This window comes from Triturus cristatus, chromosome 6 (genome assembly GCF_964204655.1).
Source record: "Triturus cristatus chromosome 6, aTriCri1.1, whole genome shotgun sequence".
NCBI lineage: Eukaryota > Metazoa > Chordata > Amphibia > Caudata > Salamandridae > Triturus > Triturus cristatus.
This window is the reverse complement of record NC_140589.1, coordinates 1003910748-1003938083: the sequence shown is the minus strand read 5'-3', so window position 1 is coordinate 1003938083 and position 27336 is coordinate 1003910748. Positions and strand designations below refer to the sequence as shown.

General features: G+C 44.9%; 1 protein-coding gene across 1 annotated transcript in view; it reads right to left on the bottom strand.

The window, feature by feature from the left end:
* SYNE1 (spectrin repeat containing nuclear envelope protein 1) overlaps positions 1-27336 on the bottom strand; it is a 1959630-nt gene that overhangs the window by 1412364 nt on the left and 519930 nt on the right. The window contains exons 13-14 of the mRNA XM_085611789.1: positions 16089-16201; positions 776-944 (exon numbers count right to left, since the gene is read on the bottom strand). Of these exons, the coding sequence (XP_085467915.1) occupies positions 776-944; positions 16089-16201 (282 nt within the window). The remainder of the gene's footprint in view (positions 1-775; positions 945-16088; positions 16202-27336) is intronic.

Below are 27336 nucleotides of genomic sequence, written 5' to 3'. Positions count from 1 at the left end.
TGTCAAGAAATTGGCAGTCTTAATCAGCTCAAGTGTCTCGAGAGTAGGTAATAGTCTATGTCAGGACATAATGCCCAGGATGCTGAATGGGATGGGCGTGAGTTGTGTTGATTGTATTGTGCTCTTCCACTGCGTCTTACAGGGAATTAACCCACATCGTTGAACCTGAGGCCATCCAAATCACAAATGCCTGACCATGAACATGCATGAGTAAGGCTTTGGCGACTGATTCTGTTTATCGTTGGCTCGTGAAGGAATATCTGCAAGAGTACTATATTGTACAAACGAATCCAGAGAGTGCCTCTGCTTGTCTAAAACCTGAAATGGCAAAGTATTCCATTTCAGTGGTGGTGCAAAAAGGGCTTCAATGCAGATAAAGTTCAAATGAATAGCCTCTCCCTACAAATCAAACCAGGGGCTACATAAGGTGATCACTAACAAGTTGTGCCCATTCACATTCAGATCTTAGCTAATAGGAATTAATGTCTTGAATTTGCACATTTGGGCACTAAAATAACGATTAACAAACGATTAGAAAATTAAAGATGGTTTGCGTGTCGTTATGCTGCTCTTTGACGGCCCATAAAATTGCTACAATTATTTGAAAGGACCTTCCCCTTCCTTGTCCCACCCCATCTAACCCCAAATCTAACTAATCAAATTCAAGCTTTGGGTTCTTTAGAAACGGCAAATGTACCAACCTAAAAGAACTTCTCACAGAAGTATGTTTCGAATGACATACTGTTAATAAAATAAAAACACAGGAACAACTTACAATGTAGTTTTGTAGGAGCAGCTCAACAGATTCTCTTCTTCCATATTTGATGACCCAAGACTTCAGCTTGGACTCTGCAAGAGCTAAGAGGGCCAGCATGCGATACTTCAACTCCATGAACTCCAGTCTCACCAAGTGAAGTGGTGATGCTGAGGTGACAAAAGTCAACCTGTGAAAGAAAATGTATATCAGCGCCATGGTTCACCATGGAGATGGATTATCCACTTTATTTACTGTATGAATAACTTCATCTTTTAATTTTGGCAACCTTGTACACAAATCTGTAGAAATATTTTAAACTATAAAGGCACAAATAACTGACCACACACAAAGGGTTGCACATTTGCTTTTCTCTTACACATGCAAATACACACACTCATGTATGCAGAACTTAGACACATAATCTTTTGTGTCTACACCATATAAAAGTTTCTAAATTCCCAGTGGCCATGGGGTGAAATGGACACTCTGCATCCAGAATGTGGCTATATTTTACCACCTAAATGAGGACTTGAGGCCCATTTTCCTAGCTTGCATTAGGACCCAGGGCTCACTCGCTCCTCCAGAGTCAGATCCTCACCTGACTATGGGGGAGTACGCCTAATGAACTATTGATAATGCAGTTTAAACTTGTAACCAGCACGCTACCATATTATATGCCCTATCAAACAACATCTACTCAGCATATATAGCACGCTGCAAATCAAACTGGATGTTCGGCATGATTGACAAAGCGAATGAAAAAGTCAGAAATTGAAATCCGTTTCTTCTAGGGTTAATCTTTTCAAGTGTTTGCGATTCTCTAGAACGCCATGAATACTTCACAACATCAGTGAAAGCTGAGGACTTCCTAGAATATACTCCAATGCACTGAATCTAGGAACGCAGAATGGCTGCCAGGTGGAAACAGCTAAATATATACATATAACTTTTTTAATCTTCGTAGGGAAAATCTTTTTTGCCTGTGTAGAAATGGCTTCCCCACCAAATATGGAGGTCTTCTCTCTGTTTTGGCACAGTTGAAAGACATCGGCTCCTGCCTCTGGCAGAAGTAGGTTTGTGTTCCTTTTCAATGTTGAAATTTACTTACAAGAAGTATGAGTATACCATCAAACCTATCAGTTTGTCGTAGTTCAACATTCACAGCGTGCCAAATTCAGGATCCTCTAAAATCCTGCCCCTAACACTAAACTTGTGAGCGCGTTGTTTATGCCATATTAACTGATTTCCCACATTCATAAGTGTATGTTACAAAAATAAAAATATCACTAGCCCTGAATCCGTGAATTAGAATGTAGAATTTACGTTCATAATCTGCTATTTTAAGGCACCCAATTACCAGTAAGTTGTGCAAAAATGTCTATGAATAAAGGCCATATAAGGGACATTTGAGATTATGATTACAACAACTCAAAATTTCCAAGATGATATCAAATATCAAATATCTTTCTTGATTGTAACATTAAGAGACAGAATATCTGATTGGCTTAGCATTCACTTTTGATTAACTGGCATATTTTATTAATCAGCACCCCATATTACCTGTGAAAGCCGAATAATACATTTTACTGGCTAATGTGATACTGAATGAAATAGTAAAAGCTACTGCACATGAATGCTATCTGGACGGTAAGATGTGTTTCTAACTACACACACATCTGTGTCATGTGCTGTGGGCTTGAGTGAGGAGCATGCTGGATTGTTAATCTCTAGCAATGTCTTTCAAAACACCTAAAAAATGTCTAGTATTCCTGTCAATCTTCTTCTTGGTTATCCAGGCAGCCTTAATGTAGGCACCTGGGGCCACATGTTTTAGTGGTCGCAAACAGCGAATCAGGGCTTTTGTGAACGTTAATTAGCCTTTTCACATGTACTAACCCTATTTTGCGACTCGGTAGCCTATTGCCGAATCTCAAAATAGAGTTTGCGACCCATTATTAGGAAGGGGTGTGTTTAGGGTGTCCCTTCCTAATAGTGAGTGGCAGGGGGGTGTATGAATGTTGTGCGACCGGAATGCGGTCACAAAACGTTCACAGCATACCACCAACTTCAAGTTGGTGGTAACCCATTCGCAAATAGGAAGGGGTCCCCAGGGTACCCCCTTCCCCTTTTTGCGAATGTGGCCACATATATTTTTTAATGGACCACTGCCTACTCTAAACAAGCATTGGCATAGCCAATAGGTCTCGCCTTTGGGACCTTTTAAGTGTTCAGCCAGAGCTATTGACTTTGCCAATGTCTTTAAGCTGTGCTGTAGAGAAGTGTGGATGCTGAAAAGTTATAATAAAAGTGTCAGAAGCATTTTTGTTACCTTATATATGACCAAGAAGGCTTTATGTACAACTGAATGACCATATTAGAAAAAATATTTACAATAAAAATGTCCTCAGTTTTCTTTTGTCCTTGCAATGCTGGCAACTTGTTTCTGCCGTTTCAATGGTTGTTTGTTCTAGCTTATTTTGAGGGGGCATAAATAATCGGAGGGTGAAGGTTTCAAACTAGTACCTAGCAGCAGACAAACGCTAAGGGAAAATCAGATGCCAAATTCCAAGAGCAGGCTGAGGTGGTGCTTAGTGATGCTGAGGTGGTGGTGTACTAGTGCAAAGGCGATGCGGAGCGAAACTGATGGTGCGGAGTGATGCCGAGGTGGTGGTGCTGCACTGGTGTTCTGGGGGTGCAGAGGTGGTGCTCAGGTGGTACTGAGTGATGCAGAGTTGGTGCTGTGGTGATGCTGAGGTGGTGTTGCACGGGTGTTGAGGTGGTGCTGTGCTGATTTTGAAGTAGTGCTGTGTTGGTGCTGAATTGCTGCGGAGGTGGGGCTGCACTGGCGATGATACACTGATGTGGAGGTGGTGTTATGCCGATGCAAAGATAGTACTGCACTGGTGATGAGGTGGTGCTGAGCTGGTGGTGCACTGATGAGGAGGTGGTGCGGATGCTGAGATGGTGCTGTAGTGGTGCTGTGCTGACATGGTGCTGAGTGATACGGATGTGGTGCTGAGTGATGCCGTGGGGGTGTTGAATGATGCTGCTGTGGTAGCGCTGAGAGACTCTGTGGTGGCGTTGAATGATGCGGAGATGGTGCAGAGTTGGCACCGAGTGGTGCGGAGGCAGCGCTGAGGGACGCGGAGGCAGCACTGAGAGACAGTGAGCGTTGCTGGGGTGGCCCTGAGTGGACGCTGTGGTGGAGCTCAGTGATGCTGTGGTGGCGCTTTGCTATTTAAGTAAGACCTCATAAGAGGGTGAGCACCCAGATTACCACCTTCAGAGACTTCCCATTACCATACCAGCACTATTTTACTCCCCTCAGCTCTGCCACACAACTGGCTTCCAAGCACTATATAATTTATTTGGGAGTTTCCCATACTCACTGCAGAGCACTGAACTTGCAGAAACACCAAATCAATGCAGATTATCAAATCCCATTATGCGTGTAGGAGATGATTGTGGTGTTGCAGCCAGATCTCCTGACTCTGGACCTGAGGAACGGGGTTCGAGTCTCGACAGTCATTTCAACATTCTGTAATTCTGGGCAAATCAATTATTCCTTCTGTGCATAAAAACCCCAAAAAACTTGTGTAATATAGCTGATGCTCATGTAAAGCGCTCCAATACCTTTGGGTCGAGTTCGCGCTATGCAAAATTTTAAAAAATAAAAATACATAAAAAATCCAACGTTTCTACAGCTCAAATGCTATGAGGTCTAGGAAACAGCCAGAAAAGCTAACTCTGGGTTTGAATTGTACACCGATTTCTTCAGAAATTAAGTATGCAGCAACAGTGATCACCTAACGACAATCATAGAACTGTGGCATCTGTGCGTTTACCTGTTGATATCATCATCAATTTGAGGTCTTTCTCACGCTGAATGCTATGTACAATGGGACATAGTAGGCAAAAGCGTTTTCTCAATGACGGCTTTACTCGCCACCAGACATTGTTTCCTGCCCATCCTTGTCTTGGCGTCTTATGTTGCGACCAAGGCCTTCGCGTGGACCCAGAAGATGCCCTCTGTCATGTCGAGGGAGTGCCTCGTCCTTTGAGGAATAAACCCCCACTCGTGCCTCCCAGCAAGGGCACGCGGTGGATGGAGGGCACAGAGAGCGTGGAGGAATAAGTTGGTATAGTGCTTCATGCCAGACGTGTAGCCCCGAAGCACTTTCCAAGCAGTTACGGGACCATGCAAGTTTGGGGGAGTGGGTGCGCCTCGCTTTCGGTGGTGCCGGAGTGGGAGGCAAACCAAAGATGGGGGGAGGTGATGGGGACACAGAAGGAGTGTACCTCACGTGTGTCATATATTGGGTGGTGGGTGAGCAACAGGAGCCAATGAGAAGGGGAGAGGGGGAAAAGAGGGTGGCTTATGGGGAGAAACGAATGGGGAGGGGGTAAATGGGAAGAGAATCGAGGGGAGGAAAGGGGAAGGCTTGAGAGAAGAAGGGAGGGGGGTCACAGAGAGGGTGAGGGGAGAAGGAATAGCGGTGTGTGAAAAGTAAAGAGTGAGAGAGGAGCAGGTGGACTCCGAGAAAAAAAAAAAAGGAGGTGGGCGGGAGAGAGAAGGCATTGATGGGTGAAAGAGTGAAGCGAGGTAGGGAGCATAAGCTGGAGAGGATGCGAGAATGAAAGCCCTCCCCCACCCTGTGCAGGTGGACACGATAATAACACAGGGAACTGGCAGCGGGGGTGTAAAGGGACAGTCTAAGGAGGAGGGGGCGATGCCGGTGAGTGGGAGAGAACGAACAGCAGGACTCAGAGGCAGATGAAGGCAAACGCGTTGAGAGAGTGGAGGGTGGAGAAAAAACGAGGGAGGAAGCGAAGGCTACAAGAGAAAAAAAAATAATAATAATTGCCGAAAAATATTTTTTACTCTTAACACAACCGCCTGGATCATGCTTTTGGGTCAATTGCACGGAAAACAATTGCCAGAGAACAAGTACAAGTGTTTATGAAGGACAAGGGTACCCCTTATGCGAACCTGGGGTGATACAATGTAGGAGGGAACAATGGTTCTGAATGGCCTAAGAAGGTCCAGGACAAAGAGAAGCCCTTAAGAGGGCGGATGATTTTGTATAGGTACAAAGACTCATATGGGAGAATGATACTTAATATAGAGAAAAAGGGACAGGAGAGGTCAATATATGACACTTATTTATTATACATAGGATGAATTCAGAACCATTGTTCCTTTCTACAGAGAACAAGTACAGGCTATGCCAAGCGGAAGTGATCGCGTTTGCGATCAAACATCAAAGCGGCGAAAGTGAAAGTAATCGAGCAGAGCATCAAAGGGCTGGGTGAGAAGGGAGGGGGGAATGCAAGGGTCAAAGCGGCTAAAGTGAAAGTAATCGAGCAGAGCATCAAAGGGCTGGGAGAGAAGGGAGGGGGGAATGCAAGGAGCAGCTGTGCACGTGCACGCCATCGTGCACTCAAGCCCTAGGCCAGCAAAACCATGTGGGTAGCACTTTTGAAAGCCCACTTACAAAATGTCTCAAAGAGACAGCTTTCGCTGTCTCAGCGAGACCTAACAAATTAAAAGAAAACTTTTCATTTTTGTTTTTGAAATGCATCCCATTTTTGTTTAAGGAAAACAGGTTGTATTACAAAAAAATGTACTTTATTGGAAAAGCAGTCACAGACATGGTGGTCTGCTGACCCAAGCAGGCCACCATCCCTGTGATTTTGGCCATTCCCAATTGCGACCTCCTGAATATTGACGAGGGAGGTCCATTTGTGACCACACTGCAAAATCTGTTGAGGGGATTGCGTGGTTCTTAATTTTAGGGACCCTAGATATGTGCGTTTCCTCCTGATGCACTTTAATGACACACGTGGGGAGAAAAACCCCATAAGGGCCTACCCACTAGTTTGTTTTTACCCACACTATATGGGTTACAGCTTGAGCCAAGGGTTGCCCCCCACAGGTTTCAGAACTCATGCTCACTCACAGTGATTGTCATTCACCCACCCAAATCGCTTTGAAACTCTCTCAGGCCTCACTGACACTGATTGTCTGCAAGACTAACCTAGAAAGGTAGCTGAGGTGGGAGGTGCGGCACAGGTACGCAACAACCTAGGGAGTGCCCCAGTTGATGTAGAACCTGTAGGTGAAGGGCCCATGCCTTCAGTGTGCGCCATACCATATTCACCCACTAACACATCCAGCGGCTCAGTAAAACAGGGAAACTCTACCCTTCCTTTTAAAATCATTTCATGGAATATTGCAGGAATCACTCTAAAAGAACGAACACGTAATAAAAGGAATTAAACCATAAAATAACAAACAAGGATTGTCTAGGGTATATCAGAGGCTTCGATATCATTTGCCTGCAGAAAACCTAGTTTAGTGATGATATTACTATAGATGCTTATTGTTCTTTCTGTGTTCCTGCATTACCATCAGCTGCAGGGAGGGCCAAGGGAGGGATTGCCATGTTCATATCGGTAAAATATGGATCTATAAAAGCCACCTGTTTAAGCTTGTCACTCTGGTATCAACTAATTATGATCTCTAATTTACCTAAGGCCAGAGTACTACTGATGAATTGGTACCACAACATCTTTGATCAAAACAACTGTCAGGTTATTGATTCCCTACAAAATGAGATCACTCAAGTCACAGGGAAGTTATGTATCTTCTGGGCAGGGGATTTCAATTGTACACTTTGTAAGCATAGCTCCCAACGTGTGTGTGGGCTGGTAGATACTGAGGGCCAGCCCCACTTCATTCATTAAACTCTATTCTTGTAGGGAATGATTTAGGCTTTACAAATGGCTTGGTTGGTAACTCCGTATCACAGTGCCACACGTATACTGGCTGTGTCAGGGTCAGCTATATTGATTTCATTCTAATATCTAGGAAATTCACCATGCTTGTTCACGATTTCATGGTGGAACCTAATTGTGCGATTGATATTACCTCCTCATAGTCTCCCTCAATTTAAAGACCCAGGTGGGGAGGGCAATGGACGCCCGATTCATTACTACCCGAATAAAGGAGTCAGATTAAATTGGGGCAAGATCAATCGCCACAAATTTGAGGAAGATATCATCAAAGGAAATTGCCACTCAATGCTGGGGTGTTTGCAGTTAGACTCTTCCCCAGGGGACGTTGTCCGGGAGTTCGGGTCACTGTGCTCCAAGGTAGCCATGCGGCTGACTCGGAGCGTACAATATAGGGAACCACAGGAGGCCCAGTGGATTAACTCTGAATGTTCCAGGGCCCATAAGGAATTAAAAGGACCCTCCACGCTACTTTCACTGAAGAAGTGAGGCAGATGGACTCACTGATCCTGGGAGATGCTTGTGTAGCTCCCTTCACAGGCATCGTCAACCCGTCGTATAAGAGGGTAGAGGAGTTTACAAGGGATCTGTCTGTAGATTTATCTGCAGCCCCCCAACTTAGTTTATCCATCACAGTATCTGAGGTTGAGGAGGCGTTAGCTCAGGGGACCTGCCTGAAAGTACCAGGCTCAGATAAGGGGTGCCCCTTGACCTCTTTGAAAGCAACCCTAACTTGTGGGCACCATTGTTGGTGAACGTCTTTAAGGCAGTTATCACTGACCCCATGCCTGCGTCCTGGAAAGAGGCATTAGCTGTCCCTGTTTTTAAAAAGGGTAATAGAAGTGACCCAGCACGCTATAGTCCAATTTTGCTTATTGATGCCACAGCTAAGGTGCTAGGGAGAGTCCTCATTGCCCATTTGGAGGCCTGGTTAACCACAACAGGGGTCATATCAAAAATGAAATATGGTTTCAGGAAGGGGCTGGGCATGACTAAACAATGCCTTAATCTGTCCTTAATTATTAACAAATACATGAAGGCCAGGAAGGGTTCTATCCACCTGGCCTTCATTGATTTCTCCTGTGCCTTCGACACCATTAATCGGGACAAATTGTGGGCTATGATGGACAGTATGGGTGTAGAAGAAGCACTGGTATCCCTCCTCCGCAGGTTACATTTTAATACCACAGTCACCCAAGGGGAAAAAGCTGATCTGATAGCCTCAAGAGAGGGTGTCCAACAAGGGTGTATTTTAGCCCCTTTCCTGTTCCTAATATACACAAATGGTTTAGAGGCCTCTTTATTAAGTAGGGGGCTTGATTTTCCTAAAATTGGCAGCAAATTCTTCACTTGACCTAAAAGTCAATTTTATCAAATCATATATCATGGTATGTGGCACTTAGACAACAAAAACCAAGAAATTTGTCGTACGGGACAAGAGAATAGAAAAGCAAGACAACTTTACGTACCTGGGAACTTATTTAACAACAAGTTGAATTAGGACCCATTTGTCACAGCAAGAGGCCATCATACAAACAGGGCCATGAATGGGTTATTTAGTTTTGCATGTAAATTAAGACACAAGCCTGTGAGGGAACTAATTTCCCTATATAAAACTAAATGCCTCTCTATTGCAACATATGGGGCTGGGGTGTGGGGACATCATAAACGCCTTCAGCTGCAAACATTGGAAAATAAATTCACCAAAAGCTTATTGATCACCCCGAATAGTGCCCCCATCCGTCTATGTCACAAGGAACTGGGACTAGAGTTCATAAAGGATCACATAGCTAGCGCCCCCTTTGCTTTTATGGGCAAAAATGTGGCTCTCTGAAGAACTAATCTTTTCACGAGAAGTAATTATGGACTGCCAAAACTTGGCCAATGCCCTAAAAATACCATGGCTCCGCTTCTTGAGGGTCAAATGTCATGAGATAGGATTGGGCCACTTTTACGACAACCCTGAAAGTATGGAGCAAAAGCAAAGGGGATGATGGACTGAGTGTTGAGCATTGCAAGCACTCACCCCCAGTCAACTGATCTGGGTTTAATCCATCATCATTCTTTAGCTCACTCCGCCACCCCAGTTCAGACATGGCCATATGCAAATCAGTCTGACCCTGTGCCTCATGGGAACAGTCGAGACCGAACTGCCAAGCCATGTCTTCCCTGGACCGGAAACAAGCATCCTGGGACCGGTTTCTGGCTATTCAGCCGTCATCAGCCAGGCTAGCTTGAATCCAGTGGCAATGTGAGCAAGGGACCCACGTCTGGGCATACCCTGCCAACTTAGGGCGAACAAAGCAAAACCAAAGTGGATGATGGACGGAGTGTTGAACATTGCAAGCACTCACCCCCAATCAACTGATCTGGGTTTAATTCTCCATCATTCTTTAGCGCACTCTGCCACCCCAGTGCAGACATGGCCATATGCAAATCAGTCTGACCCTGTGCCTCATGGGAACAGTCCAGCCCGAACTGCCAAGCCATGTCTTCCCTGAACCGGAAACAAGCATCCTGGGACCGGTTTCTGGCTGAAAGTATCCCACCGAATGCTAAAGCCATTATTAAAGAGGCGTTGTACTCCAGGGCCAGCACGCACTTTCTAGAACAAGATGAGATGGGGCTACCACGGATGTCCCTTGTCCCATTGCTATATTATCTAACTTTTACTACTGTTCTGCACACTAGATTTTATTTAACTAGATTCCGGGTAACCACAGTGCACTTTTTGTTGGCAATTCCACATCAAAGAGGGTGGGTTGACAAGCTCGTACCTTATCCGTGTGACAACTCTACAAGCCAAAGCACTAGGCACTTTATCCTATTCTGCCCCTTATACAATACGGCGAAGGAGTAAATTCTTAGTCCTGTTATTGAGGAAAATCTGCCCCTAGACATACATTGATGGTTTTAACTTCCTGCACACAATAGCTACCCCTGATATCTGCATCACGGTAGCCAATTACATAAAAGTTTCTATGGCTATTAGAAAACGATATGAGTAAGAGTTCCCGTACAACAAAGGGTTTTATTTCATGCTGTCTTAAACCGTTCACTGTAGATTTAGAATCTTATGCCTTGGGAATTTTATGAACTGTGTAATATCATGCTGCTTCAATTCAATTACTGTATGTAAAGAAGGTTATGTTCCCGGAATTTTATGAATTGTCTTTTTATCCTATTGAATATAATTGTTTTATATACTGTGTTAATTTTACTATAAACTTTAAAGGTTCTTGGAACTGAAATAAAGTTATTTTTGACTGACTGACATACTGGGAATTGCAAACAGTGTCTAACAAACTTTTGTACATTACATTTTGCGACTTCCTAATTGTGAGTCACAAAAAGTCACAATTAGGAACTCGCAAAATGTAGCAATCATACATGTGGCCCCTGATCTTTTCCATTTATGCACCCAGGATCTAGAACAACATCCCTGTATTCATCAAAACTGCCAACGCTGCTCCAATTTAGGAAAGTGTTAAAGACTCACTTCTTTAATGAACACTGGATCAAAGCGTATTAATCATCCACAAACCAGCCACTTCTCTTATCACATGTTGATGTTATGCCTATCTTTGACTGTGCACAGTACTCTGCTGCATTTTGACAAAGTCTGGGTGGTAAACTCTGCTCCGCTCACGGAGTTTGTGGAGATTTCCGCACTCCGTGTTACGTGGAGCTCGTGGAGTTCCAAAAAACTTGGCGGAGTTCTTTTCCTCGCGTTTGTCAATGTCAAGTTGGTGAGCGCAAGTGAGGAAAATCCACCTCCCGGCGAGATATCTCAACTCAGGCGGTCAGATTTCTCCTAGCGAGTGCTCGCGTATACTCGAGTTGAGAAAGCTGCTGCTCGAGTAAAAATTTACTCGAGCAGCAGAAAGGAGCAGCGCCGGCTTGCGCTGTGCATGGTGCTGTTCGCAATGATTGCACAGTGCAGAAAGCACCTGGCACTGAAAATCACTGCGATCAGTATTTATCCAACGCACTCTGTCGCTTGCGGACCTCCACGTAGCAGCCCTGCCAAGTGCCACGCATCAGGCGTTAGACTAACGCATTTCAGTGTGGTGGTCCACATCACCACACTGAAATGCAAAGTCACGCATAATAGGTCTCCTCAGCCCTAGGTAATTCATGCACCAATGCAAAGTCACACATAATAGGTCTCCTCAGCCCTAGGTAAATCATGCACCAATACTGAAAAACTAAAGCTGGTCTCCCAATCACGTCTGGAGTGGAAGCGCGCCACGCGTTCATGTGCTCTTCTTCCAGCAGCCTTGGGGGTGAGTGTCTTCAGCTCAAGTCAAGTCAAGTCAAGAATGCTTTATTCGACAACTTAATGTCATACAAGTAAACATAACATACAACACTACATTTCATTAAAAAAAGCATTCCTAATGTCAGCCAGGTAACCAAATCTTAAAATACGTACGAAGCAAAACATTATGTACGAAATTCAGAGTGCAAATGGGCAAACATAATCAAATATAAAGACTCCGCTTATGTTGTTCCTGTGATCCATCAGAAAAGCGAGCCCTGGGATACGTATAGAACAGGGACTTTTATGAAATGCAAGGTACTAAAGAGATCTACACAAGGCAAATGAGTCCACATTCATAGCATTCCTGATAACCATACAAAATACCAGGACCTGCTATACATACAGTACAAAAAACATTGTATAAAGTGCAAAGTGCAATAGGGCAAACTCATGAATTAGGATAATCCCCGTTTATAACACATATTGGGCCTCGAAGTAAAAACATGTAAAACCATAATGACAGTTAAAAAGCCAGTTTTTTCCTACGCCTAATGGCTTCTGTTAAAAAACTTACAACCCCAAAACAGACCATGGGGGAAGCTGACATCTGGAGGTACAGTAGGGCTGGCCTAACTTGCACAAAGTGACAATCTCTGAGTAATGGTAATATGAATTTCTTTCGTAAGGAAACATAATAATCACAGAAAAAAATAAAATGGAGAATGTCCTGTTCAGAGAAATTGTCACAAGGGCAAGGTTCTAAGGTGCCAGGTTTAGAAAAGCCCTGAGGGACTGATAGAAGCCAATGATTCATTTGCATACGAAATCTTGTTAAAACAAAACGATGGAAAGGTTTAACAACACTTAGTAAATAAGGTTGGACTTGGTTATTCGTGGATAATGTAACATAGCGTCTTACAGATAGTTTTAACAGCTCCTTTTCTTCTCTTATTCCCTGGCGCTTGGAGACAAACTGAAGTTTGATATTTTTAATTGCGAGTTTGTCCATGGGTTTGGGGCTTAGAAATAAGTCAGGACAGCCTAACCAATTTGTCAATTCCTTTAAATACCTAAACCAGGGAATATGTGTGGCTCTATCTAATGCCAGACAGTCAGTGTTATTTGGTTTAAATTTGTAATGGGACTTGCCCATACTCTCAGCCAGCGCATAAACGGGGCCACTGCAATCTGATCTGATATATAACCCACCCCTAGTTCTTCGTGTATTATATATGCAGCGGTGGAATGCGGAACTGCCAGGACCTTACATACGAAATTGTCTTCCTCCTGCTGAATGCCCTTCCCTTCTTTATATCCTCAGATGTCACTACCATAGGTTGCCATCGGGATGCATTTTTCCTTATATATCTTCGTCAGGGCCGCAATGGGTTTAGTCCCTAGTTTTTTAGCAAAATTTTGTGTGGCCCCTGTAGCCCTTGCAAGGGTATTCTTTTTTTGCGTAATTTGTGGGCACCATGACTCACTTTCTTCAAAAAGTACCCCCAGGTAAGGGAAAGTTGGGACCTTTGTTAAGTTTATCCCTTTGCAATAAAATGTGGTCTTTTTTTTAGACTTTCCGGGGCCAATAGACATAGTGTGTGATTTTTTAAAATTTATTGATATGTCTAAAGAATCCATAAAACCTATAAAAGCATTTAAAAGTGATTGGAGACCCATTGCCGTTCCAGCTAATATGACTGTGTCATCTGCATATAATAATGCGGGGATCATCTTGTCGCCAAATCTAGGAATATCTTTGCAACTGGCTATTAAAAAGTCTCCCAAATTATTTATGTATAGTGTGAATAAGAGAGGGGCCAGGATACAACCTTGGCGTACCCCTCTTTTCACATCCCAGGTGGTTGTCAGATCCCCATTACTGTTATATCTGACAGCCGCTGTGTTATTCTTGTGTATATCATGTAAGAAGGCCACGAGCTCTGGTTCGGGACCCATATCACTTAGGATAGACCACAGAGTGTCTTCAGCTATAAACTGCTACAGTCTAGCAGAATTCACCATCATGCGTGGCAGCGTGATTAATACGTTATGACGCTGCTGCGCGAGTGGTGAGCAGGGGGCTGGTGGTTGTAGTCAGAACAAACTAGAGGCAAGTTGCAGGCAGTGGCAATGGCAGCGCTGCTCACACCCATTACCAAGTTGTGCCCCGGCAATTTAATCAAAGATGGTGGACCCGTCTGGCGGCTAAGCTGACCCCTGCATGGACCGTAGCAGCTGCTGTAATTGTTCCTCAGCACACCAGCCCCTCCTGTGTAGCTGCTCCTGTGCCCGGGCCTGTGTTTTTTGCGGCGGATGTCCTTGTGGCGAGGTTCGGCCTGCCTGAAGAGCTGCGTCGCTAAGTAAGTAAGTAGTGCCTTGTGAGGTATCTCTCTTCAAAATCATGTGCTTTTAGATTGTATCAATAGTGCTAGCGCGTGCAGTGGTGCCTGTCCGACTACCTGTGTTTTACAAGGATTCAGCAGCTTGGATAACGGCAGTGATTGAGTGCCTCTTACCTTTAGGAAAAACTAGGCAGCGGTAAGTGACCGATGATTAGTTGGCGTGATGGGGCTCTGCAAAAGTGACCGTTCGCCCAGCATTGTGTGAATCTGTCTCCTCATCTACCACCCAATCCCCCCCCCCCCCCCGCCCGACAGGAACCATCTGAAAGGCTGTATCGAGTCCAGTAACTGTGCCGAAAACAACAGCCAGGCAGCGAGGAACTTCCCATACAAAAACCTGTATTCCGTAAAATTAACTTTTTGGTGTTGTAAAAAAGAAATGTGTCAGGGCTCTCGTCAGGAGGCCACAGCTGCTTGCACTACACATTGCCCCTGCTATGCTGCCAATGATAGTAGCAACGCAACTACTGACCATCACACTCCTACAAGTGTGACAATTCTGGGGCTGAATTATTTGTGTGTCCAAGAGTTTTAATGCGCCAATAAAAATGTCAAGATCACTTTTGTGAATAATGGAGTGCAGGAGCAAGATTAGCGTTTTGTTTAGTGATAGTTTTCACAAAACAACATGAACCATGCATATTCTCAAAACTGTATTTAATGAGGATTAGCTGCGAGTTACTGCTTTTTACTAGGTTAGTTTCTGATGCAATAAAGCAGTTTTAAGATCTTGTTAGAATTTTTCGTTGCGCAAATGGTTGTGATTTCTGATATTTATATGTTTTCCTTGTCTTCATGCCTTGATTTTGCTCGCAAGAAAATGTCACTCGTAGTCACAGAATGTCACTCATAATTAAAGGGAAATTATGAAAATGTCACACATAAGCAATCTGAAACCTTGGCAGCTATGCGTAGTACGGCGGAGATTGTTTTGCACTTCGCAGAGTTCCACGTATCAGAACTCTGAGAACTCCACCCAGGCTTAATTTTGACTGGGTTTGCTACCGAAATGCCACATAAATACATACAAACATGTTGCTTATGTGAATGACAAGGTTTGTTTGTGAATGTTCTCCTTCTGACAACGTGGCTAGACATTCTTGCGAGCCTTGCTTTAAACATCTTCCGTTTCTTTCTTTTGTGTGCATTTCTTAAAATTACTAGTAGTCCTTTTACCCAAAGTTACAGAACAAAACAATTTAAATGGTAAAAAGATGTATAAAAAATGTCAATTAAACAAGTACTAGCACCAACGGATGAAAAGGCACATCCAGATTACCACATTTTAAGCGATGAAGTCAAACAGTCTTTAACCCTGTCGATGGTCTCGCGATGGCTATTTCCCTGCTGCTTCTTATAGACAACGGAACTCGGCTTCTTGCAACGGCTGACAATGATTGTTTATATAAACTCGAGCTGCACAGAGAAGCGGGTGCAGAAGAACAGAGCCCAGCACGCACCGAGAAAGAGATGCCCCAAGCCCTCAACTAATGCCATTCAAAGGAAGGGTGCTGTGACGACGCTCAAAATCATCTGTTTTATTGCATCCAGCAACGGCAAGCGTCTGTCTCCCCCTCGCGCACCCATTCATCTGACAGCACGAACCCCCTCAGTGTTTCACGCTAGAAGCCTCGCCATGCGCTCTATAATAATTGCATTGGCACCAGTGAGCGCAACAAGAAATTACATAAACATGTCTTGAATGTCTTACTTAAAATCTGCTCTCCATTTCATCCTCGATTCCATGTGCGCGCGGCACGGTGCGACCCAAGGTAAAACTTTAATACGGACCTCCTAAATCGCCGAGCAGCAGCCACACACCTCAGAGACCTGTACGTCAAAAATCGAAGATCACAAACGTGTCTCTTACCTGTCTGCCATGTCCGCGAGCTGTTCGGCGGGGAGGGGGGATCCATTCACAGAGCCGGTTCTGTAGATGTCGAAGAACGCCTTCCTGTACCCGTCCACACTTTTCAGCACGTCCTGTGATTAAAAAAAAACAGACACTAAACATCTACTGTAGGTCGGCTTTTTACCGACTTTAAAACATAGTGCGCCATTTTACCATGCATGCGTCCTAGAAACACTAGCCCTCCTGCATCCGTTGACCGCGTATCTGTCTCTCTTTCCAAAAATGTTAAATACGGTGGCAGCAAAATACTCGTGACATTGTGCCTTGAACAGTAGAAGGTAGTAACTATGGCAGCTTTTCAGCGAGAGAACGTGCCTGCCTGCCTCGATTACATCGCCTAGCAATTTTAAAGCAACACGAACAGCTCATTTTCCTTTGAACAGTAACTTTCCACTGTTTCACCGTTAATTCAACCAGCGGCAGTGAGATGGAATGTCTTGTTTCTGAGGTGCCCTTAGCCTTTTCTCTACTGGAACGTTTCCCATTTAATATTAAGAGTATTCTGTAAAATCTACATTTCTCTTACAGCAAATGCATTACTCAGATGATAAACCTTATCTCATAAGTTGATATAGGATCACACAACTCATCTGATTTATCTAGAGACACAGGTGTCATGATTTTGAATCTTATTAGCCCTTTGAAAACCATTATCTCCTCGGGCTATTTCTTCAATCCCATTCCACACATGATGAGAACCACATCCAATAGAGTCATCTCAAACTTTCTTTTTTTTTTTTAAAACCCAGCTCTTAAATCCCTGAACTTGTCTACCATCAAGGTAGAGCTATAGATGTGCTTCTCACACACTCCACTTCATGCCTCCTAGATTTGATCTGAACCACACATGAATTCCGGGCATCCTCTCTTGGACTTGTTTGCCTCCCAGCACAATGCTTTGCTGCATAGGTACTGCCTCCGGTTTCAGGACCCAATAGCGTGAGCCATTGATGCTCTCCCTTGTCATTGGCTGCACAGACTTCCATAGGCCTTTCCCCAATTCCCCTGACCCAGCAGCTGCTCCTTCATATCCAAAGGGTTGGAAAAAGTTTACTGGTAATCCCTTTTTTCGGAGGATATCTTAGTTTCCCATCAGGTAGATGTACTTGGAGAGCTAATGGGTCCTCACATTAGTTCCATCGCACATCTCTGCTGCCTTCTATTCTCCTGGGGCTCAGGTTGACTATTGGTAATTGAAAAAGTAGGACTGTGCCGTATGGCTTTTTTTTCTTGTGGGGTGTTTGCTCATCTCCCTATGTTTTGAAGGGTGACATTTTGAAAGATTATAATCTCAATTCCACCTCCTTTCAGAATTGATATAAGGAACAGGAAATGTGGCCCTGGCATTGTGAAGATGAACAGATCTTACAAATTGAATTGTATGGCTTTGGCAATGGCCTTGCAGATTCAACCCGGAGGGACCAGTGATCAATCATGGGTCCTTGGTATAGTTTGAAGGAACAGGAACCTTGCACTCTGTATCTTCTCATAGGATGATCTGTGGTTAGGCCTCTGTCCAGGTCTCTAGTTAACCCTTGGGACCTACAACTGGTTCTTAGGGCACAACAAGGTCAAGCTTTTGATCATTTCGTGGAGGTCTACTTGAAGTTCTTACCTCTCAAGGTTCTGTTTCTTACAGCATGACATCAGCCATGCGCTCCTTTGTTTTCCTTCTTACATCACTGCATTTCTTGCCCCGTTCGGTCCTCACTTCTTTGCTATGTCTCCAGAAGCAGATTCTTAACCAGGACCTGACTCTTCCTTCTTTCTGCCATAATCAAGTTGCAGTGGAGCAATAGGCTTTCCGTACTCTTGGTATGTGCAGGGCAATTACATCCTACCTGTTTAGGGCAGCTGATCTTTGACATTTTGATTCACTGTTTGTCAACTTTGGTTCTGCTAGAAGGGCTTCAAGCCTTCAGTGCCTTCTCTTAGCAGGCGGGTCCTGCTTGGAGTAGAAACAGCAGTGTAAGACTGACAGAGACCATGTGAAATGGTTCATGGACCCACACTACTAACATCAAGGTAGCTAGAATGAATAGCTTGTAAAAAGTCTCCTCACACGTGTAATATTGGGTCTGTTACACTCACTTAATTATCTTTGTAAGGGAATAGTGGCAACTTTTGGGTCACCTCTGGAAATGAGTCAGAGCTCTTGCATTGGAGGCCTTGCTGCGCATTCACTTACCTCTGGGATGACCTATTGTCTTCTAAGAACACCCCTGAAGAACATAAGGGGTTGGAGGATGTCAGTGAACAGGATTCCTCCATTATTCTCTGAGATGGGACGCCATCCATTTAGCCCGTGGCTGTGAAAGTAGGGGTCACAAGTGTCTTTATTGTGTGGCAGACATTGGCGTCTCTTTATGCCACATCACTATGTGAAAACTTTGAATTCAATTGCAAATGTTTTCAATGCTACCTCAAACAGCTTGTCTCACTGGATGTATGACGTTACAACGCATACATTTACATTGTGGTACATTACATCGTGGTTTTTACAACGCAAGTCGTTACAACGACTTGCGTTGGAGGGCGCTGGACTTAGGAGTAGTATAATTTACTATTCCAACTCCAGTCTACGTACAGTAGGGAAGGTGTTGGATAGTAAATTATACTATTCCTTGTCCTAGAGCGCCATCTAGCGCAAGTCGTTGTAACGACTTGCGTTGTAAAAACCGCGATGTAATGGCATCTCGTTGTAAAAGTTGCGTCGTAATGGTTGTTTACTGTCTCACTTGTAGAAGTGTGATGGTTAGTAGTTGTGTTGGTGGCAGTGGTAGGGGCAATGGGTGGTGCAAGCTGCTTTGGCCTCCTGACGAGGGCCCTGGCACTTATTTTTAAATAGAAATCAAGCACTGCATGAACGTTTATTTACGGCACCAAAAGGTGAGACTTTCTCTCTATTGGGGTGAGGGGGGAGTCTTTGCTTTCCACTATGGTAAAAAAAATATGCATACCAGCATGAAAAGCAAGCATTAAGGTGGAAAGAATCACAAATTATTTAACTGGCTATCTAGTGAAAGATGTTACAATATTTCTCGAACCCCAAGTATACATCAACAAAGGAACATTCTGGAAGACTTACATTGGTAATTGTTAGTGATAGAGGACCTGGGTAAACAGAACAGTATGTTTCTCTTTCTCACTAGATAGCATCTATTTAAGACATAAAAAAACCTGTTCTTTAAATAGCGCTACTATCATAAGCACTTTTCTTGAATCAATACTCACTGTAACAGTGTTCTACTTTCATTGACCCTGGAAGCATAAAACATTGACCTTACAATAACGAAATCTGAAATTATGACCTACAGTTCACATACATATTTCAGGTGTTAGTGCACTGCTTACCACGTTGAGCTTTATTATAATGAGCACAAGATTTCAGTGTAAACTTCTAACAAACAAGGAACTTTCACTTGAGATGGTCAAATATATTCATGTTTATGTGACTAGACGCACAGCTCTATAAGTGAACATACAGAATACTAGACGGTCAGACTGCAAGATAGGGCCAATCCAGTTAAGGACTTAAAAGCCCAGGGTCTGCTAAAGTCGTGAACTTATGAAGTCACTTCCCATGGCGTCATACATCCACTTATTTGGTAGGGCTTATGCCATTTTGCCCAGTCTCAGCCCACAGTCCTCAGCAAGTACGGATCATATCCTTCTGGAAGGGTGAGACCAGTGGGGCGGAGACTAGAGGCGGGCGGAGCGGCCGATGTGGCCATGCAAAGAAGCTTTAAGACAAAGAGCCCTTGAAATCCTTTAAAGGTGGGGACCTGCTGTTGTTTATTTATTCAGATTCCTCCATTTCCATCGTGTTGAAAGGTTTCAAATCAAGGAAGCAAACTGATGATGCCGAGACTGCACAGAGGAGAAAGTGTGTACTTAGCCTAAGAGGTTCCTGCTTACTTCTCTTCCAGGCAACAATAGAGGACCATAAGAAAACTATACGACAGGGTGTACAATTTTGCTAGTGCCTTTTTAGGTCTCGCCTGACCCAGCGCCTGCGCTGGTCTGGCGAGACTTTTTGAGAGGGCTCCAAAAAGTGCTACCAGGCCAGCCTAGAGCTACAGTGCATGTGCGCGGGCCGCGCTTGCCGCGATTACTTTCACTTTCGCGCCCGCACGGCCGCTTTGATGTTTGATCGCGATCACTTTCACGGCCGCATGGCCACTTGGCATAGCCAATAGGTCTCGCTTTTGGGACCTTATAAGTATTTAGTTATGCAACTGTTGCATGGCTAAGCACTTATAAGGTCCCAAAGGCGAGACCTATTGGCTATGCCAATGCTTGTATAAATATGGAACAGAGAAAAAAATAACACTTTTCAAAGCAAACAGTTATACAAATCTATTTTGTACAGAGAAATATGTCAAATAAATGATAAAATGGTTTGAGTGAGAGGAGTAGTTAATGGAATCTTTTTTGGTAAGTCGGGAACTTGTAGCCTAGTTATCAAAAGGATATAATGGCAGTTTTTTAAAGTGATTAGCATAAAATACAGGAGTGAGATGGCGAAAATAGAGCTCTACAATGATGTGAATTAAGCCGCTGTCGTTTACAATATATCTAAGGCTCCCACGTGGTTGAACAACACAAGGCTCTGGTCAATCCCACATGAGCATCGTTCTAAGATGGTCGCTGACAGATGGGATGATAGCTCACTGCACCTACCTCGACAGGGCCCGGCCTGATGCGGCTGAAGCTATTGCTGCTTTCCACAAAGGGATGCAGTTGTTGAGTGACTGCTCTCACCATAAACGTAGTAGGGTATATGAGATTTGGGAAGGGCCTATAATTTATAAGGTCAATATCACGCAACAAAGTCTCCTTAAGCAGTGACCTAACCATGACCTTCTTAAACTCAGAAAGCACTGGCCAATACACATGGGCAAGATTTCTTTGTAACAAACTTTATTAGCATTTCTGGGCAATGTGGTACAAACACAGTGATAATCAACGGAGCACAGACTGAGGCCTAAGAACGCTTAGGGTAACAGATAATTCACACCTTGAGGCGAAACATATGTCAGTTAAGTCATTTCTTGATCTAATGGGAAACATGCATAGGTACAAATGATTATGTCCACTCCACTTGCATAAACAAATAAGATTTGTGAGTCCTACCAACTTAAAGGAACAGTTGTAAGAAAGAAGGAGGGAAAGTAGGATACAACAGAAAACAGGAAAGCCGACAGGGTGAACAAAGGACTGCTGTGACGCTGAGGCACCATCGCTGACTGTAGTAGGGAAACAGGCTGGAGGATAGGTCGTGTGGTGGGGTGTGGATGCAAGGGGTCAAGTACACGTGGTCATGCTAGATGTGGTATCTTATCTTTACCATGCATTCACCTCTTAGTGTTATGTCCCCTGCTGCTCAACCAGAGTGAGAGTGATGTAATTATAATGCCGGTGTGTGCATGGTTTGAGAGAGTGTTGGTTGAATGCCTGGGCTGAGCAGCAAGAATGTTGATCCTGGTGGGCCACCCTTTATACCTACTTAACCTGTGACCTGAGGCTACTACCTTAAGAATAAACCATGATGCTGTTTCATCTTAATACAGCCTACCCTGCTTCTTGATTTACCACATCAGGCTTACCGTGGGGGGAGGTAGCAGTGTGTGTGCAGCCAGAGGCCTGTCTTCAGATTGTGGAAGGCTCAGTCCTCATCCGATACCTCAACTGCGACGGGGAGCAGGCTAATCACGGGCAAGTTTATGATGAAGTAGTGTTTTGGGTGGCACTGGGTGAATAGACAGAGTTTTAAAGACATGTGGGTTGTGCCCGAGCGTCTTCTGCCATTTTCCACATTTCTGAAGTCCTCTGAGGGCAATGGAGTTAGAGAGCCGCAGGATGCATAATTTTTATACATAGGAAGATCAGTAGGAGTGCCGGATGAAAGACATGTCTGCATGGATTGGCTACTGGCACAAATGTTCAATTTTCGACAGTAAGGAGAGTGTGCAAAGGTGTGAGTCTGGCTGAATTTTTATTTTGAAAAATAACAAAAGGGCACATTTAGGCATATGTATTTATTTGACATCATTTAAAAAAAAACATCTTCTCTGAGAGTCTTGGGGGACTCACCCTCCCCTCGCACTTCTCCTCTTCCTTTACCTGCCTATTGCTTTATGCCTGAGCCCATTAGTTTGTTATGGTTCTTCACATTTGGAGACGCCCAAAAGCCTGCACCTACCACCTTTGATTATTATGCTACGCGGCCGGCCCTGATTGGGTTGTAGGCGACTTGCTGTGTAACCCAATCTCCAAGTACATCCTATTGATGCCACACCCTTGCCTCCTCTTTGTCCACTCCATTATGCGGCCGGCTCGCTAAATGGGACCCGGGGGGACCGCGGCGCGAGCCGGGTGTCCCCCTGGGAAGGTTCGAGCGATGGTACAGACCACGCAGCGAATCACGAGTTAGGTAGGGGGCGGGGCTTAGGTTTTCACCGTTGGAAAAGCGTTTAGGCGGGAAACGAGCGCTGAGGCAGAGAGACGGTCGTTTTTTGTGCCGTTTTTTGCCTCATTATTTATTTAATTTGTATTTAACTAAAGAAGCTGGTCATGGCTGACGACCCAGTTGTTCAGAATGCGCTCTGTGTTCTGTATGAGGCAGGCCGGGTGGACTTATTGGCCCCTGGTGTTCCTGACTTAATGTCTTCAGCTGTGAGGCGCCCGAAGAGAGTGGCGGCGAAAGGTGTGAGCGACGCAGTGGCAGCTTGTCTTCCTGTCAAAGGACGCGTGCAGGAGATGGCCACCAGAGGTGAACTCGCTCCTTTTTCAGCTAAGGATCCACGCGGCAGGCCTGCTCGTTTGAGCTCCCATTCCTGGCTCCTGACAGCGCGCTGCGCCTCTGCACCAGCAGTCACGGTGAGGGAGTCCGGGGAGGTCTCTGTGACTCGGGCGGGACGAGCTCGTCGTCGAGTCAGCGCCAGGGGAGGCGCGGTTTCTAGAAGCCTGCCTGCATCATCACGCAGAGGTATAAGTGGGAAGGGGAGGGGAATGTCTAGTGAGGGTGCTGACATTATGTTTATTGAGTCCCCTTCTCCTGCAAAACGGGCGTCTTTGAGGGGCGCAGAGTATTTTTTGAACAGACCCGGTTACTTTTCTGGGCATAATATTGACATTGCTCCTCCTGTTTTGTCATTGGGACGCTCTGCAGCTTTGGTGGACTATCCTAGCGATAGTGGTGGGGAGGAGGAGGTTTGTCTAGACAGGTCATCTTTTTCTATCCCTTCTGAGGCTTGTGGGGGACGCCTAGCGAAGGGAACTTATTTCGGTAAGCGTTTTTCAGTTTCTGGGGTGTCCCCTTTACCTAGGGGCCCCCCTGGGTCCAAAGGTGTGTATGCTCTCACTTCAGCAGTTGGCTTGGGGCAAGTTACTCCTTCTTGTCTCCCTTTGGGTGAAGATGTGTCAGAGAATGTGGCTACGGTGGTACAGAGGTCATCGGAAGATGCTGGGCCTTTGCAAGAAGATACTGTTATTAACTCTTCAGACATTGTCTCCATTTTCCCGGCTTCTCGCCCCCCTCCTTGTCACCCGCAGGTGGATTTTGATTCTCCTTTTGGTCCTCAACGTGGTCAATGGATTTGGGTTGAGCATGCTGTTCCTGACTCATCGGAGGCGGATGCTTGTAATCATGTCTCTGGTCATGGTAAGTTATCGCATTCTGGCACGAGCGGCGAGGAGGCGGTAGGTTATTCAGTCCAGCAGGCAGCTCAAGTTTTTCCTCGAAAAGCAATTCAGAAACAGGTTTCGCCTTTTGGTAACGTGTCATTTTCATCAAGCGGATCAGGTGCGGATCTTAATATAGTGGCCGGGCTCTCTAATCGGAGGCCTGTGACCAATTGGGAGTTTTACGATGGTGGGGTGGGTGATGGCGAAATGCCAAGTATAAGCAAGGATGTTTGTGAATCTTCAGAGGTGCAGGGTATTCAAGGTCTGGGTTATTTTGATGGTACTGAAGATGTTTTTCCAGAAAAGGATCGTGGGGGTAATGGTTGTTGTTCCGAACATGTTCCTTTCGTGCCTTCAACGGGTGCGGGGGCAACCAATTCTGCTAGTGTCTTACAGAAGTCAAGTGCGGATTTCACGTCGGACCAAGAGCGGCATCGCGATTATCAGCGTCGTGATGATCCTCGGGAATTTCAGAAGCGTGCTGCACAACTAACGTCAGGTAAGCCTCATTGGTGGGCTGCTTGGTCACAACCTGGGGTAGGCAAAATTTTGCCGGGCTCGGTGGGGGTGGACGAGTCAAATACATCTAAGGTGTTGGGGGTTGGTTTTGGTGGGGATACAAGGGACAAGGCTTTTCGAACATCTAATTCAGGTAATGCGGATAGTTCCAGCAAAAGGTCTTCTGTGGGTAGTGGGGTTGCTGAGGTTGGTCCTGCTGGTTCAAGTCAGGTGAAGGCTACTGCTGGGACTCGGCAGAAGCTTCCTTATATGGGTCTTGCCATGCCATTAGGCATACATCTGTCAGTTAACACCAACAATAAGATTTGGCTGCATGAATTTGTCGATATTTTTAAACTCCTTCATAGGGATATTCAAGCCAGAGAGGGGTCCAAGGAGGAGGAGTGGGAACTTTCTAGGCGGCCCAGGGTCCCAAAGTCTATAGAAAATTGGACTGCAGCTTTTTTGATATATGCTAGCGTGTATTGTGAGAGGTATCCGGACAGGGCTATTTCATTGTTTAAATATATGGACACCATTCGTAAGGCACATTTGCAGTTTGGGGGCTATGCATGGCTTAATTATGATGAAGAATTTAGGGCGCGGATAAGTATGTTTAAAGATAAACCGTGGGGTGAAGTAGATCAAGAGCTTTGGCTGCAGTGGATGTCCTCTGCTCAGCCGGTTGCGTCAACGCACACTGCAAGTGGTCTGCCGATTATATATCGGCCCTTTCTGCCTCGCCCCGCTCCAGTTGGGGCGGGGGTTACAGGAAGGGGTCACTTGCCGACGCCAGGGGCCTCCTGGAATTTTAACCGGGGCTCATGCACTAGGCAATTCTGTAGGTTCAAACACGAGTGCTCTCAATGTGGCGGTAGACATGCCATCACCCAATGCTTCGCTAAACAGCCTCAAGGGGGTTCAGGGAGTTTTCCAAGGGGTGGAGGGGGATTCCCTCAACTTATGTCAAAGGGCTCATACCCCAATTAATCTGATGCGTTTGCTGCCTTGGTTGCAAGTTTATCCTGATTATGAAGCTGCGTCCAAACTGTTTTGGGGTTTTAAAGAAGGTTTTCGCATTGGCTACCAAGGGCCTCGTGATCACCGCTGGGCTGACAATCTAAAATCTGCTAAGGAACTGCCTCAAGTGGTGCAACGGAAATTGGAGGCTGAAATTCAAGCTGGTCGTGTAGCTGGGCCTTTTATTCAATGCCCCTTGGAGAATGTGATAATATCTCCGTTGGGGGTAGTCCCTAAAAAACGGGTTGGTGAGTTCAGAATGATTTTACACCTGTCATGGCCGGAAGGCCAATCTATTAACGATTTCATTTCCCCTGAGGATTCCAATGTCTCTTATGCGTCCGTGGATGACGCTTTGAGATTGGTACGGGAGGTAGGGGTTGGTGCAGAATTAGCAAAATGTGATATTCAATCGGCCTTCCGTTTACTTCCTATCCATCCATCGGATTTTGAATTGCTAGGTATGTTTTTTAATGGAGCTTTTTACGTTGACAAAGTACTTCCTATGGGGTGCTCAGTGTCTTGTGCCTTGTTTGAAACGTTTAGCACGTTCCTACAATGGTGTTTTTCGGTGAGGAGTGGCCACACACATGTCTGTCATTACTTGGACGATTTTATGTTCATTGGCGATGCACAACTAAAACAATGTCTTAAAGGTCTCGAATTCTTTCAGGACTTGGCTGAGGAGTTTGGTGTTCCGCTGGCTCCTGAAAAAACGGAAGGTCCTTGCACTAAGCTCGTATTTTTGGGCATAGAGATAGACACGGTAACTATGATGGCTAGTTTGCCAACTGCAAAGGTAGAAGAGATCAGGTCTTTTCTTTTGGAGGTTCTTGGTAAGGATAAGATTGAGCTTCGGCAAGTCCAACGGCTTTTGGGCTATCTGAATTTTGCTTGTCGGGTTGTTAGGGCAGGCAGGACTTTTTGCAGAAGGTTGGGTTTTGCGATGTCCGGAGCCTATCTTCCTTGCCACAGAATTCGTCTTACCAAAGCCATCAAGGAAGATCTTCGGGTGTGGTTAACCTTTTTGTCAGATTTCAATGGAGTTTCTTTATATTTTCTTGGTGACAATACTATTTGGCAGATACAGATTTTTTCGGATGCCTCTGGAGCACATGGTTTTGGTCTTTTTTGGGAGGGTCGTTGGTGTGCGGAGGCATGGCCACGCCATTGGTTATCACAAGGGCGCAGTATTGCTTTCCTTGAGTTGTTTCCATTAATTGTGGCCCTGATGGTTTGGGGTGTGGAATTCAGTAACAGATGTGTAATGTTCCACATTGATAACATGGCTGTGGTTCAGCTCAGAAATAATCAGAAGGCCAAAGATCTAAGGGTGTTGAGGCTTTTGCGTTTTTTCATGTTACTCAGCTTAAAATGCAATATTGTTTTTCGTGCAAGGCACATTCCAGGTGTCAATAATTCAATTGCAGACGCCTTGTCTCGTTCTAATTGGCAGAAATTCCGCAACTTGGCGCCTGGTGCAGACACCTACAAAACTCCAATCCCGCAAGACATCTGGGTGCTGGGGGAATGAGAATCATCGATTTGGTCGAGAAATCGATAGCCCCTGCTACTAGACGCACTTATCTGCAGGCTTGGTCTGAATTTTTAACTTTTATGAGATCACACTGTTTTGAAGGTCCTTTATTGGATTCCAAGTTTTGTATGTTACAGTTTGTTTTATCTTTAGTCAATAAAGGTTTATCACACACAACCATTTCTGGCAAATTGGCTGGGATTTCTTTTTATGGTCAGCTATGGTGGGGTCAAGATTTAGTTGGGGATGTTTTGTTGCGGCGGATGCTCAAAGGTTTGAGCAGGGAGCGGATACAGTCCGGGCCTTTACGAGAACCTATTACTTTTGGATTGTTACAGCAGTTACTAGTTCAATTGCCTTTTTGTTGTTATGACCTTTGGGAAGTGTCGCGCTTTCGTCTATGTATGATTTGGTTGTTTTTTGGTGCCTTTCGGGTTTCAGAATTATTGGGGTTGCGAGGAC